This window comes from Canis aureus, chromosome 21, assembly GCF_053574225.1.
Source record: "Canis aureus isolate CA01 chromosome 21, VMU_Caureus_v.1.0, whole genome shotgun sequence".
Lineage (NCBI taxonomy): Eukaryota > Metazoa > Chordata > Mammalia > Carnivora > Canidae > Canis > Canis aureus.
In genome coordinates this window covers 14,924,505-14,940,897 of record NC_135631.1, presented here as the reverse complement: position 1 = coordinate 14,940,897, position 16,393 = coordinate 14,924,505, and the positions used below count along the sequence as shown (strand labels likewise).

At 36.1% G+C, this 16,393-nt stretch overlaps 1 protein-coding gene across 1 annotated transcript; it reads right to left on the bottom strand.

The window, feature by feature from the left end:
- Positions 1–9,169: 9,169 nt before the first annotated feature.
- Positions 9,170–10,093, bottom strand: LOC144293253 (olfactory receptor 4A15-like). The gene has a single exon (XM_077864342.1). The coding sequence runs from the start codon at positions 10,085–10,087 to the stop codon at positions 9,170–9,172; it is 918 nt and encodes a 305-aa protein (XP_077720468.1). The 5' UTR covers positions 10,088–10,093.
- Positions 10,094–16,393: the final 6,300 nt, after the last annotated feature.

Genomic DNA, 16,393 nt, shown 5'->3' with positions numbered 1-16,393 from the left:
GAACATTCTCACTCACTGGGAAAATGTCTTCAGAGAAAGACAAAGCTGCTAATGTTGGGAAAACTATGCAAAAATTGGCCTTACTAGTAGAAATTAGCTTGATCAAGCCCTTATTTACCAATATAAAAACACTCAAATTTTAAAAAATAACCTTAAATTAGTTACTTGAATGAATCTCTTATTAGGCAGTTATGGTGAGGCAACCAAAAAGTATTTTATTCATATATCTGAACATTAACATGTCTCTGTGCCTAACAAAACAAATTGTGAAATTTGCTTCCTGGAAGACCAATGACTAAACTCTTTATCTATTCAGTTATTCATAATGTATCTCTAAGGCTGCTTCCATAATGGAAAGCATTTTTCTACCTTTCCCCAGTTTCATACCAAAGAACTAGGGCCTTCCACATACTTATAAGGGATATATATGAACAGGAAAGCACACCAGAGAAACATCTAGGTGATGAAGAGAAACTCCAGCCTGGGCAGATATTTGAATCCTCAGAAATCTCTTGGGCCATTGTTATCAGGAAAATAATCTTTCCATTTATATATGCAGACACAGCCTATGGCTTTCCACATCATTACTGTATTCAATGAAAGAGAATGTAAGGACATTACACATTAGTTTATGAGAATATTTGGAATAAATTCAAATAAAGTTACCCCTTCTGGACAGTTTTCTTCTCAGAAAAATCCTTAGAGGAAAAAAACTAGGTTCTTGCCAAGAAAGACTAGCAGACAGTCAAACGTGTGAAAAGCCTCTAATTTGAACAGAAAAAATATATATATCAAAAAAATAATAAATTGTGAATTTCATTTAGGAGAACATTTAAGTAAGGCAAGTCTTATCTATACCAAAGTGAAAGGAGAACCAGTCTCAGATTTACTTATGCAATCATGTCTGCAACAAAGGAGGTCCTATCTCTACCTGTTAGCATCTCTAATCAAGAGGCCCTGGGGCTCAGAGGGAGAAGGCCTTAGGATGAGGGAAATTACAGAGGTCAAAGTTGCAATTCATAAAAAGAGAACGAGTCACAGTTATTTAATTCTGTGTTGGAATGGATGCCGTTGACCAAGGCCTGAATCTATGTCAACTGACATCATAATGATTTTCAGTGCATTAATTCAATCCCTTAATTTCAGTCCAGTGTCAACTGAGTAACTGTTTCTACAAGAAACAAATTATTTTCCAACAAAAGCCTGCTTCTATATCAAGTCTCTAAGGGCTTCAACTCACTCATTTTCCAATAGCTTATGATGGGCTCCATTGAGCAACTTGATCTTTACATATGTTTAGCTGTAAATTGTGTCTTCTAGATGATAAGGATCATACATAAAGAGCCATTAAAATACATATTTATGTTAAAAATAAAGCTTTAAAGGCAGCTAAGCTTTTAACTTAAGAAGTTACAAAAAGAGGACTAAATTAAAGACAAAGTAAAGAAAAAAAGAGGAGGTAATGAAGGAAAGATCAAAAATCAATATAATAGAAAACATAAAATAAACTAAAAGGACCAGAAGTTGGCACTTTTATACTACAACTGATAAATTTCTAGCAAAAGTAATCAAGAGAAAATTACCAATATCAGAAATTTAAAAGCAGATAAAATCACAGATATGCTTCAGATTTTAAAAGGACAATAAATGGTTCTTTTTTTTTTTTTACAATAAATGGTTCTTAAGAAAAACATCATTGCAATAAATTTGTTACCTTAAAGTGGGCAAAATAAAGGAAAAAACACAACTGTCTGAAAAAGACTCAAAGATATATAGAAAAGTTAAATACTCATATCTTTCTGAGAAATGAACTGCCTCTTTTTTGTAAACAACATGATTGTATCATAGAAAACTCTAAGGAATCCCACAGGTTACTAGAAATAATAAGTGAATTTAGTGAGTTTTTAGGACACAAGTTCCAAATAAAATATTCAATTACATTTCTACATATCCATAACAATTGAAAAATTACAAAATGTTAATCACCCTTTACATTAGTATCTGAAAAACAAAAACACTTCGGGAAACACAACATTCCTCCACTAAAAATTACAAATATTGCGATGCCTGGGTGAATTAGCGGTTGAACATCTATCTGCCTTTGACTCAGGGCATGATCCTGGGATCTGGGAATCAAGTCCTGCATCAAGCTTGCAAGGAGCCTGCTTCTCCCTCTGTCTATGTCTCTGCCTCTCTCTGTGTATCTGTCAGAATAATTAAATAAAATATTTTTTAAAAAGTAGAGATACTTTCTAAAAAAATGAAATAAAATAAAAATTATAAATATTAACAAAACACAATTTTTAATCACCCCAATAAAGTGATACCTTGTGCTCCAGAACCAGAAAATAAAATATTGTTAATATGCTATGCACTCCAAAATGATCTACAGATTCAATTCAATATACACGAAACTCTCAGCATACCCTTTAAGAGATGTGGACAGTTATATTTCCCAAAAAGAGATACAATATCTTCCATCCCACATGCTGCTCTGCAATATAACTTTGCCATCAAGTGTTCACTTCCCACTAAATGTCATCACCTAGTTCTCCACCACCTCAAACCTGGGCATGCTATATGCCTGTTTTGAGCAATAGAAGATGGTAAAAGTGATACTGTGCTGGTTTTGGAGATAACCTGTAATCATCCTGATTCCTTCCACTTTCTACAACTGAGATCCATGAGCATAATGTAAAAAGTCTGACTATCCTGCTTGTGGTCCTCCATCTAGTGGGAGAGGGACAGGGACCCCTTGGGTTCCTTTCAGTCACCATTTCCAAGATACTTTGAACATGAATGGAGCTGCCCTGGATCCTGCAGTCCCTCAGTTACCAGTTGAATACCACAGAGTGACTTCAGTTCTCGCCACATGAAGCAGGAAAAAATACCCAGCCAACCTCTGCCTGAATCGCTAATTGACAAAATTTTGAGGTAAATTAAAATAGCTGCTGTTTTAAGTCACAAAATTTTGGAGTCATATGCCATGTAGAAAAAGGTAACCAGGCCAAAAAGTGGAACCTGAAAGTGTGGTGTTCCCATAACAAAAAATGTAAAGCATGTGGTGTTGGCTTTACATTTTTGTAAGAGGATGGGAGCTGGTAGGGTGTCAAGGAATCTGTAATTAAAACTTTAAAAGACAGGAGAAATTGTCCTTGGAGGCTGAAGAAAAAGTGATTCATGTTACCAAGCCCATGAAAAGTTTGGCTATCTCTCACCTATAGGAGTGTGGAAAATGGAAGCTATCCCACCCTGAATGTATTCAACTGAGATTTCCAAATAGAGTACTGAAATGCCAGCTGTGTCCTCAGCAGGGCATGATATGTTAAAAGATGGATAAAGAGAAATGAGTTAAAAGAGTAACAAGTTCTCAAGCAGAATTCTGGAGAAACATGAAGGGAGCCAAGACCTGCTGGGTTTAATTATAAAACTGGTTCTCATCCCACACTCTCCAAAGAGCAAAAAGCTCTCAAAGAAAGAAATGACACCAAAATAAATATCATCTCAAAGTAGTAGAAGACTCCAGGGAAATTTAAGGTGTGTCTCATAAAGTCTCTTAACTAGAAAAAAAAATATGTCTAAGACTTAAGGGTGTTATCCCACTGCACAACAACTTCCAGCCCAACCTGAGAGGAACCTGTCTCAAAATATTTGTGGGTGTGGCCCTTGTATAAACCTCAATGAAAATGTAGAAAAAGCTCACAAAATTTTTAAGAGATTTGCACAAAAGAAAACACCATGGTCCTCCTTGTGGATAGGAGTATCTACTTGGTTATGTTGTACACCTCCTAATTGTATATAGGGCATATAGAAGAAACAGCATGTTTCTAGTATACAGAATTTCTTTTCTCATTTCATAACATATAATTCTATTTATTTGTTTATTTGTTTTCCCTGAGTTAATAATATACAATAGATATGTAACGTTGTATTAAGTTTAAGGTGTGCAACATGGTGATCTGATACATCCATATATGGCTAAATTATTCCCACAATAAGGTTAGTTAACACATATATCACCTCACAATTAGAATTTTTACGTGGAGTAAGAACATTTAAGATTCACTCTCTCAGCAATTATTTCTATGTAATACATTATTGTTAACTACTGTACTGTGCTGTATATTAACTCCCCAAAACTTATTCATCTTATAACTAGAATCTGTACCTTTTGACTAACATCTCTCCACCTCCCCAACCCTCTAGGCCCTGGCAACCACATTGTCTTGACTTCTGTAAGTTAAGTTTTTAATTCCACACATGAGATCATAGATTATTGGTTTTTCTCTGCCTGACTTATTTCACTTAGCATATGCCCTCAAAGTCTCTCATGGTGTTGCAATTGGCAGGATCATCTTTTTTTTAATAGTTGAATAATATTCTCTTGTGTATACATATTCCACTTTCTTTTTCTGTTCATCCACTGATGGATGCTTAGGTTGTTTTCATGTATCGGCTATTGTGAATAATACTGCCATAAACATGGGAGTGCAGATATCTCCTCTAGATTCCGATTTCATATTTTGGGATATACCCACAGAAGTGGCATTTATGGATCATATGGTACTTTTATTTTACTTTATTGAGGAATCTCCATACTGCTTTCCATAGTGGCTAAAGAAATTTATACACCCAACAACAATGAACTAGGGGTCCCTTTTATCGGTCCCTTTTATCTACATCCTCTCCAGCACGTTATCTATTAATTTTTTTATAACCCTACCATCCTAACAGGTATGAGGTGATATTTCACTGTGGCTTTGATTTGCATATCCCTGATGACTTAGTAATGTTGAACATCCTTCCATGTTCCTATTGGCCATTTTTATGTCTTCTTTGGAAAATTTCTTTTCAGGTGCTTTGCCAATTTTTTGGCCATTTTTTTGTTTTATTTTGTGCTATTTAGTTGCATAAGTTCCTCGTACATGTTGGATAATAACCTTTATGAGGTATATGACTTGCAAATATTTTCTCCCATTCTGTAGGTATGTTTTTCATTTAGTTCAGAAGTAATCTGGATTTAGAACTTAAGAACCTGAACTTCAAGCTCATGTCAGAGATCTTAACTGACCCAATCCCTTCTCTGTCCTCCCTCTGAAAGTCCTGAACTACCATTTTACAAGTCTGATAAACTCAATGGGGAGACAGGCTACATGGAGAAGAAGAAAGAGCCTAAAGATCCCAGTCTTTTAGATATCCCTGCCAAGGCACAGCTCACACAAGGAAAGTCATCTTAAACACTCCCTGAAAGCCCAGCAATTAGCTGAATACCAGAGAAGGACTTCATGTCCTTACTGCCACATAGGACAGAAGAATTGTTCAGTCAAGTCTTTTGGTACAATTGCAGTCTGAATTTTAACTTGAGATCCTGAATTTCAAGTTCATATCAGGATGGGATGACATTTTAACTGGCATAATTGTTTTGTGTCTTCCCTCTGGAAGTCCTGAACTGCCATTTTGCAAGTCTGACAAACTCATTTGGAGAAGGAGAAGGAGCCAGAAGAGACTAGTCATTCTAGTCTCCCCTGACAAGGCACCATTCATATGACTAAAGTCATCTTACACACTTTCTAATAGCCCAGCAATTAGCTGAATACCAGAGAGGGACCTCAGTCTATGCCACATGGGACAGAAGAATTGTTCAGTCAAGTCCTCCCAAAATTCACATGCAGGCAGATACAGACCTGGGTATGGCAACATATAGCCCTGTGTCTAGACAGATACAGGCCTGTGTGTGATCATATCAAGTACACATACATACACATATGCATTCATATGGGTAGTCAGATACTCACCCATGTGTTGTCAGATACAGACCTCTGTGTCTTCCCATATAGACACTTATGTGAAGTTGGATACAGACCTACAGATCATTGAATATGTACCTATATGTGGTAATACAGAGCTACATGAGGTCAGATATAGATCTCTGTGGTTGAATATATATTTGTGTATTGTCAAATGCAGGCCTATGTACATTCGCATACATACATACGTCCATGCCTTTAAGAATCATGCTAGCAAAAGATACTGAGCCCTTTCTGATCAGCTAATTGAAAATGTGAATCAAATATAAATAAGCCAAGCTCATTTTTAATTAACAAAGCCAAAAGGCAAGATTTATGTTCATTCTATGGAGATAATTAAAAATTTTTACTGAGACATTGATCAAGCACTCACAATACATGTCTCATTCTGGACAAGAAAACAAGATATGAAAACATGCCATTTTCCTAAAAATCAATGTGGCAAGTTATAAAGTTTTAAATATAATTTTATGGGAAGATTTCAAACTTCACAAAATAGTCCCAAAGCTTATCAGGAAAAATAAATATTTAGAAATCACAAGAAACTTGAAAAGGCTGAATGATTAAGGGAGATTATCCCTATGAGGCATAATGCACACTAAAATCCTTGATAACTGACATAGAATGTTAGTAGTAGGGAAATACACCAAAGGAAAAGAAGTAAGAGGAGACACCAAGAGAAGGGGAGGGGAAATGGGCCTCAAATCAAACATACTAGTTGCATAAAATGTAACATATTAAGTAGAAAAATTTTAAATTATTACCAAAATTAATAATAACCTTGGCAGGTCAGTTTTCCTGTTTGAGGAAAACAGGTTTATATATGTTTTCATTACAAACCAAAGTAAATCCTAGATTGTTTTAAAAAGAGAACTTTTTGAGAGTTATTTTTATTTTTTAAAAAGATGTTAAAATTTATAAATTCACTGAAAGTAAATAAAATTTTCCAAGAATGCTGTGATAGAAGAAGTCAATAAGTAAATGAATATTAAAAGATAACATCCCCTAATGTAAGGGAACTTACAGACCAATGAACAGGATTAACCAGGATTTTTATCTCAGAGCTTGAAAACTGTATAAATTTGGAAATTTACTAAATGTCTAAATCCATTTGGGCTGCTATAACAGAATAACATAGACTGAGTGGCTTCAACAACATTTATTTCTCACAGTTCTAGGGTCTGTGAAGTCCAAGATCACAACACTGGCAGATTCCACCTCTGGTGAAAGCATACTTCTTTGTTAACAGATAACTGTCCTTTCACTGTGTCCTCACATGGCAGAAAAGGCAAGTGAATTCTGTAGGTTCCCTTTTTAAAGAAGCACTAGTCCCATTCATAGGACCTCATCACCTAATTATATCCCAAACACCCCACCTCCAAATACCACCATGTCATATGGAAGTTAACTCATGAATTTTGAGAACAAAAAAAATCTATAGCAACATCTGATGACTTAATTATATAACTTCAGGTAAAATAAAATGTTTACTATTATTTAATGAATAGTGTTGTGTTTGAGAAGACTTTGAGATGACAAAAGAAATCTCCAGGTAATAATAACCAGGATAAAAATCAGGATATGAGATGCCTGGGTGGCTCAGTCGGTAAAATGTCTGCCTTCAGCTCAGGTCATGATCTCAAGGTCCTAGGATCAAGTCCCACATCTGGCTCTCTGCTTCTCCCTCTTTCTCTGCCTGTTTGTGCTATCTCTCTCTCTCTCTCTCTCACACATAAATAAATAAATAAATAAATAAATAAATAAATATCTCTTTTGATAAAATCAGAATATAAAATTTCTCATACACTGTGACTACCAGTGAAAAGGCTCCATTCCCCATACCCTGGGCACCCCATGATTTCAGGCTAAATAAAGAAGGCAGAACCATGAATTTCTTTGGCTGCCTGCTTCATACCATATTAGGGACTTCTATTATATAGAAGATTTTCTTCTATTATTTCATATTAGATTTCTACTTCTATTTAGATTTCTATTTCTATTCATATTAGATTAGATTTCATATTAGAGATTTTCTTTCAAGCCACATTCAGAGAGGTTTATGAAAGAAGTATCAGTTAAATAAATCAATATATGTTATTACCTCTTTATTACCTAATAACCTGCATTCTGTTAACACCAGAGGTAAGAAAGGCATGCCATATTATCAGCATGTTTCTTACCAATGATAGCTTCCAAAATATCTGGTTTCCAGTTTTGTATTGTATATGTAAAGTTCATAAATTGTGTATTAAAATAACTCTATAGGTGAAAGGAAGGGCCTAGGCCCCTAAAGGAGGCATGAAACCCTTTAAGCAAAAGAAGAGATAAGGATACTGGAAAATGTTAGAGAAATTATCAGATATCCTAAATTATCAAGGGAGATTAACAGATCATCTCAATAAAAATATAATACCTAATAAAGCCGTTTCACTTGATGAGAAAATAGGATTCCCCACTCAGAAAAAATAAGTAAATTTTACTTATTTATACCTACATCTTTTATTCAGATTTTTCTACACTTAGTTTCCTTATGATTAACAATATAACTTAGAAGCAGCATTCCTCTTCAACATCATGTGCTAAGCAATATGAACAAAATTATAAACTTAAATATCTTGCAGATACAAAATAAAGATATGTACTTCATAATTCTATTTTTTTTTATTTTTATTTATTTATGATAGTCACAGAGAGAGAGAGAGAGGCAGAGACACAGGCAGAGGGAGAAGCAGGCTCCATGCACCGGGAGCCCGACGTGGGATTCGATCCCGGGTCTCCAGGATCGCGCCCTGGGCCAAAGGCAGGCGCCAAACCGCTGCGCCACCCAGGGATCCCAAGATATGTACTTCAAATATTAGTATGGACTGTCTTGTATGGAAGGAGTGAACCAAGTGTTTGTGTGAAATTTTTAAAATTATTTCTCTGAAATATATAATTAAAACAATTAACTTTGAAAAAACATTATGTAAGAGGAAATGTGTGAAAATAGTCCACTCCTTCCATTTTCCATGTGAAAATTGTCCACGGTGAGGCCAATAACATAAGTTTCAGTGCAGGCAAGTTTTAGTAATGGGTACATGTCACAGAAGTACAGGATTACCTATAGCACAACTCTTCATGTAGAAACTAAGTTTATAATTTCAAAGTAGACATTTCATACCCAAAAGCTAAACATCTATTTTCCTAAGAATTTATGAAAATCATATAAGTCTATTTTGATAATTGGAATTACTTACATCTTACATGCTTTCCATCATGTACAAGTTTATTAAACCTGAGGAGAAATCTACTACAAATAAAATAATCCTTTCCTGTAAGGAGTAATTCTTCATTGAAAAAAGGCAACACATTTCTCTTCTGCTTCATTTTCTTCTTCTGGTCCACAACTTTTTCATGGCATTTTTCATCTCTCCATTTCTCAGAGTATAGATTAGGGGGTTTAACATAGGGGTGATAACTGTGTAAAACACAGTCAAGAATTTATCAATGGGTAAGGTAGAAGGAGGTCTCACATACATAAAAATGCAGGGGACAAAGAAGAGGACCACCACTGTAATATGGGACCCACAGGTGGATAAGGCTTTGCGCCTCCCTTCCTGACTAAGAGCCTTCAGGGTGTACAGAATGACTCCGTAGGAGATGAGTAGGACCAAAAAGATAACGACACAGATAGTCCCATCATTGGCAACCACAGTGAGGCCAATAACATAAGTGTCAGTGCAGGCAAGTTTTAGTAATGGGTACATGTCACAGATGAAGTGGTCGATGACATTGGGGCCACAGAAAGGAAGGTTGTAAATGGAGAAAAGTTTAACCACAGCATGCAAAAACCCTCCAAACCAAGCCAACAACAGCAACAGAACACACACTCGTTGATTCATGATCGTCAAATAATGCAAGGGTTTGCAGATGGCCACGTACCGGTCATAGGCCATGACCACCAGGAGTAAAATCTCAGCACCACCAAATAAGTGCCCTATAAAGAGCTGGGACATGCAAGCTTGGAAGGAAATGGTTTTCTTCTCATAGAGTAAGTCTATGATCATATTTGGAGTAACTGTAGTAGAATACACAGCATCCATAAATGATAAGTAACCAAGAAAGAAGTACATAGGGGCATCCAGGCTTGGGCTGACCACCACAGTTACCACAATGAGTAGGTTGCCCACCATTGTCACGATGTAGATGAGCAAGAACACAACAAATAATATTTTCTGACCTTGGATGCTCTGGGTGAGCCCCAAGAGGACAAACTCAGTCACATTGTTCCTGTGTTCCATATGTTCTTTTGCATGTCCTTATTTCAGAGTTCAGACAAAATTAGCTATAAATATAACTATTCCTGCTAACTTCCTGAAATCTTAACACAATCTGTTTATTCATTCAACACATAGGCATTATCATTTCTTATGTCCCGGGACTTTGAGAAATTACAATACAAGACTTGATTAAAACATGTTCCCTACCCTCACCAATCTTGCAGGTTAAGGGAGAGAAAAGTTATTAAAGACATCCTGAGAAAAGGACACATTAACGAACAAATGGGGTGCCACAACCAGCTTTCCACCTGGAAGCTAGTAAAATTGTACATAAAGCAAATTATTCTTATAAAAAATTTTAAATGCATTGTTTTAATGAAAAATTAAAGCAAGACTTATATTTACTTCCCAGGTAATAAAAGAGATGACATTCCAACTTACAGAATTCTCTTATCTAATAAATGAAATTCATATATTTTACAATACTGGAATATCTTAAGGAGCCAAAAAAGAAACCATATCATCAATAAATTAGATGGAAGAAAACATTTACATTTTAGAGGACATACACAGAGTTAATATCAAGATAGACACAGATATCTAAGCAATTAAATAAAAGACAACCAAACCAATGACAACATGAGTGAATCATACAAACAAGCAACTAAAGGATGGCCACCACACATATGCTATGATGCTGAAACTCACCTGTGGACAGAAACATAGGAAATGAAGTAACAGCCTCATTATGAAAGTGTGAATTTGGATTCTTCAAAATCACTCATTCAAGTTATGTGGACGATATGCCATCCTTAAAACTTTCACAGATCGCAAACAATGCTCAGAAAACATACCAATTGAAACCACCATTAGGGATAGAAGTATCTGCCCATTAAAATATCCCTAAACCAGAAAACTAGTTTCTAAAAACTTGACATTAGAGAAAGTAAATTTATTCTGGGTCTTTGTATATGAAAATAGCCAAAAAGAATACTACAGAACTGAGCAATGCCCATGTATTCTGGTTACCATAAAGAATCCCGAACATGGCTGATTCTCAGAACCACACAGCAGAACTTTTAAAAGACTGTGAATTCCCACACCACCAAAAGGTAAAATGTAGAGCCTACTTTGAAATCTTACATCTAATTTCACTTCCTGGAGTACCTGAATACTGAGACAAGCATTCAATACAAGCTCTGGGTTGTAGTCCCTTCTCCTTTCTCTTTTGTACACTGATGCCATCTCTCTGCATGCACACATAGCAAGAAAACACAGGCACCATCACAAAATCTTGAATCGTTTTCATGTGAACAATTCTTTCCATGCTTACAGAAAGTCTCACTTGTTTCAGTCTTTGAAAAAAATTTCCTTTTAAATTATTCAGGCTTTTCAAATTCATTTTTCAAAATGAATGCAAAGGTCCTTAACTTAAACAAATCTAAATCTTAAAGAGATTCAAAATCTTCATGTTGGCAGAATTTGTTCTAATAACAAATGTTGAACCAGCATTTTGATTTTTAAAAAAGTCAACCTTGTGGGAGAGAAAATTATGGATGTTTGAATAAATAAAGATTGTATGGTTTGTTTTTAAAGTCAGTATAAGTCAAATAGTGAAATAGAGTTCACAACAGTCAATTCTCAGTCAATTATTCTGGTCTGTATTCACTAAGCATAATTAAACTTTGGATGCCCTGAATGATGGAGAATAATTTCACATACAGATTTCACCATTTTCTGAGTCCATCCTTTCAATTCCTGAAAAAGCCCATCATGTGAACATTGATCCAAATACTCTCTGAAGTCAAGACAAAGGTCTGTAAACACTTTGTCTGCATGTGAGATACAACATATATTTGTTGAGTCATTCAACAGGTGCATTTCCAAGAGTGATTCTTCCCTAATTAAATTCATTGGGACCTTCATCATAATTTTGATGGTAGACCTACATCTCCAGAGATGCCACCAGGATAATCACTTTGTACAACAGGACTTGCAGAAACATGTCCTCTGGGGGGTTGAGGGGTTAGGCAAGGACATGGAATCCCCAAAGGACAACATAAGATTGAATCACCAAAAGAGAAACGTCCAATGTGGATAGGAATAAAATATGTAAAAAAAAAAAAAAAAAAAAAAAAAAAAAAAAAAACTATCTTCTTTAAAGCATGAATTTCAAAATATCCAAAGCTGTTTCAGTGAGGTTTAAGTGATGTCTGCCCACAGACATCTGAACTGACTTCCAGAAGATCATGAAACAAATTTCAGAACAAGCCATTTAAACCTTGTCTCAAATGTAGGTAAAATAAGCTGTTCCCTAAAGGGAAGAGTCTTGAGTTTGTCACATAGAGGCACATAGGCAAGTTGATAGAACCTGTGTTAGTATGAGAGCGGGAAGGGAGAAAACTCTGTGGGAGGATTCCACTTATTTCAGAGTGTTCAGAGAACATTCGCCAAAATAGACCCTGAACTGGGCCAGAAAACAAGTGACAATGCATTTCAAAGTGTGTAAATCATACAGAACATATGCAATGGAATTCAACAAAAATATAACAGCATTTCCCAATTACTTAAAGGCATGTTTAGAATGAAATTTCTAGCTTTAACTGCAAGTATTAGGACACAAAAGATTATAGTAAGCAAATTAACATTCCATTCTAGAAGCTAAAAATATAAATGCAAAATAAACCCAGAGAATATAGAAGAAAAGTAGTAAATAAAAGACAGAAGTCATTGAAATAGAACTTAATGGAAAATAGAGAAAATACATAAATCCACAAATTGGTTCTTTGAAAGATTCATAAAATTAATGTTCCTTGCAAAAAAAATAAGAGAAAGAATGATAGAATTAAAAATGAAAAGAGGGTCATCAATGCTATCTATTGACCTAAAGAAGATAATAAAAGAATATAGTAAATGAATTGATGACGGTATACTTGCCCATTTAAAAAGAGGATATCTCTCTCTCTCTGAAAGATCCAATTTTCTAAAGAGATGCAGAAAAATAATTAAAACATCGAATAATCTAATAATTTTAGGTAAATGAATTCTTTATAATCCTTTCTGTTTCTAAACAAAATTCTACTCCCACATTACTTTAACAATGATACTATTTCACAATTAATCTAACATAGTACCAATCCTACATAAGCACATTCCAGGGTGGAGGGAAATTAAAATACTTCCTGACTCATTTTATGCACCCAGCATAATGATTATGCCAGATGAACAGGAGCATCACAGTAACAATCATCAGACCAGTCTCTCACAGTAGCAGAGACACAGAATTCTGAATACAATATTAGTTTCTCTTGGATGTTTTCCTTTGGGGTTTTTCTTTATTCTTACTGTTATGCTTTATAAGTCAGTTTTGGAACAGTGCTCAGTATGAGACTAATTACATCCCACAACTGAGGCAAGATCTTCCAAAGTACACAGCCCGTGCCCTGCCCTGTGAATCAGAACCTACCCAGGTGGTCCAGCTGGGAGGGAAAGCACTGTGCCTTGCCCAGAAAGTACCTGGCACTCCTCCCTAATGAATCCAGGTAAATCTCCACCCAGCCTCAGGTGGCTTCCTCATATGCACATACTGTTCCCAAATTTGATGAACAAACAGCAGCTCTCTAGCATGCTGATTCTCTGTCTCTGAGTGTGTGTGTGTGTGTGTGTCTGTCTCTCTTTCTCTCTCCTCTCATTGTCTCAGATATTCTCACTCAATCTCACAAGTTCTCTCTCATATTGTCTCATATATTCTCACACTCCGCCTATGCTCTCCCCCTCTCTCCCTCCCTGTGCTTCTCTTTCCCTCTCCTTTCCTCTCTCTCCCCCTACCCCTTCTCCCTCTTCCCATCCCTCCTCCTCCCTCTCTCTTCCCCTCTCTCTCCCCCTACTTCTCTTTTCTCTCTACACAACACTCCCCTCTCCTTTCCCCTTACTTGCTCACCTCTTCTCTCTCTCCTTCCCTTCCTCCCCTCCCTTCCTTCTCTCTCTTCTCTCTCTATCCCTTTCCTCTCTTTTTCTCTCTGGGTGTGTGTGTGTGTGTGTGTGTGTGCGTGTGTGTGTGTGTGTGTGTGTCACCACCCTCCGAATTCTAGCCCCCTTGGATGGTTTGCTATAGGACTCTCAGTCCATGTCTTCAGTTCAGGGGGTCTGCCAGGATCTTCCTAGATATCTCTGTTTGTGCCACTTTGCGGAAACTTTTGAATGCAAAGCTGGGATAATCTTAAGGATCTAATTCTTTGCTTCCCATTTCCCAGTGATCACTATCAACTCTTTCTGATGTCTAGTCTTGAAAACCAGTTTTTCGTATATTTCTCTGGTTTGTTTGATGCTTTAGACAGAAGGGTAAATCTAGACCCTGGGGCTTCTTCTTGTTCTGAATGAGTACAATGATAATTACATATTTTTAAATTTATCTGTATTGCATGAAAATAGGTCAATGAAAAAATGTAGATCATATTTATACACTCTTAAGCATAATTAATTCTACCATACTTTCCAAAAATGTATTGTTATATTATGAACATAGGTGGATTTTTCCTAATATATAATAAGTAGAAGTCATAAATATAAAAGTGATATCATGCTTAATAATGAAGTGCTAAAAAATACTAATTCCAGGGTGGTTTTAAAATCAGAATTTTCCTCTTCTTTATGTCATAACAGTAATACAATATAAAGTGAGGATAATAATGTACAAGGCTACCTCTGACTCTTGTGCTCCAAGAATAGGAAGTGAAGAAAAGGCATGAATGCTAGCCAAAAACAGAATCAGGGCATCAAGATGGCACAGCTGGTATGATGACCAACTCTTTTTTTTTTAATTTTTTTAAATTTTTATTTATTTATGATAGTCACAGAGAGAGAGAGAGAGAGGCAGAGACATAGGCAGAGGGAGAAGCAGGCTCCATGCACCGGGAGCCTGATGTGGGATTCGATCCCAGGTCTCCAGGATCACGCCCTGGGCCAAAGGCAGGCGCCAAACCGCTGCGCCACCCAGGGATCCCCTGATGACCAACTCTTGATTTCAGCTCAGGTCATGATCTCAAGGTCATGGGATCAATGCCTCACTCAGGCTCTGTGCTCAGTGTGGAGTCTGCTTGGGATTCTCTCACTCTCCCTCTCCCTCTGTCTCTCCCCATACTTCTGCTCTCTAAATAAATAAGTAAATAGATAAATATAATCTTTAAAGCAAAAAAAGCAAAATTATAGGATGAATTCTCCCAACTTTTAACATATGCGTCTGCTTCCACAAGGGGTGAGGAAAGAGGATCATTGTGAATGCCTGCAGGCCTCCTGTCTCTTCTCTGGCCAACATGTCCACCAAAAGTGCTGACACAAAGTTCATGGTACAAACAACTGCCTGTCCTATTTCTACTGTGTTCAGGAGGCCATTTGACTCTTTGGGGGCAAACAACAATTGAAACCAGAGAAAGATGAAACTTGGGTGGTCTAAATTTGAAAAATCCTAGACCCACTACAAACTTCTTATTCAGATTTTGGGATAAACAGGGATGAAATTATGTCAAACCTACCATGTTTTTAAATTTAAAAATTATAAAGAAAAATATAACTCCAAGCATAGCAAAAAAATGAATCATTGGACCACTATTTATTCCATTTATACAAAATAAAGTTGAGAATCTGGGTGAAATGGACAATTATCTAACGAAATAAAATTTACCCAAACTACCAATGCCAGAGAAAGAAAAATCAATGGATTGATGTCTTTGAGAGAAATCAATAAAGTGGAAAAAAAACTCACCACCAAGGAAACACCAGCCCATGATACCTTCACTGGAGAATTCCACCAAAGACCACCCATACAACTGTTGTTAACAATGCTGGCTAGAGTTCGGGAATCGATTCTGCCATTGACACTCTCTCAGGTTGGTGGCTGTGGAGAAGCTACTTAACCCCATGAACCTCTATACAACCATAAAATGGGTCCAATTAGACTATGAATCTCAGAGTGTCATTTAAGGCACAACTGAATAAACACACATAATGTGCTTACAAAAATTCCCAAAACATGATAGACAATAAATGCTAAGTGTAAGTGGTCCTCAAAAAATTTGAAATAAAATACCACCCCAGTGTTTTTTAAACTAAGAAAATACATTATTTTTAAGAGTCTAATTCCTAAGTATCTCCATAAGGCATTCATTCAATTATTTACTGTGTCCAGCACTAATCTAAATGCTAAGGATCCAGCAATGAAATTACATCCTAACGGGAGAATAGATAATGAAATAAAATTTTAAAAGTGAAATGTATAGTATGTCAGTTGGTCAAAAGTGCCATCATTAAGTATGAAAGTAAGTGGTAAGT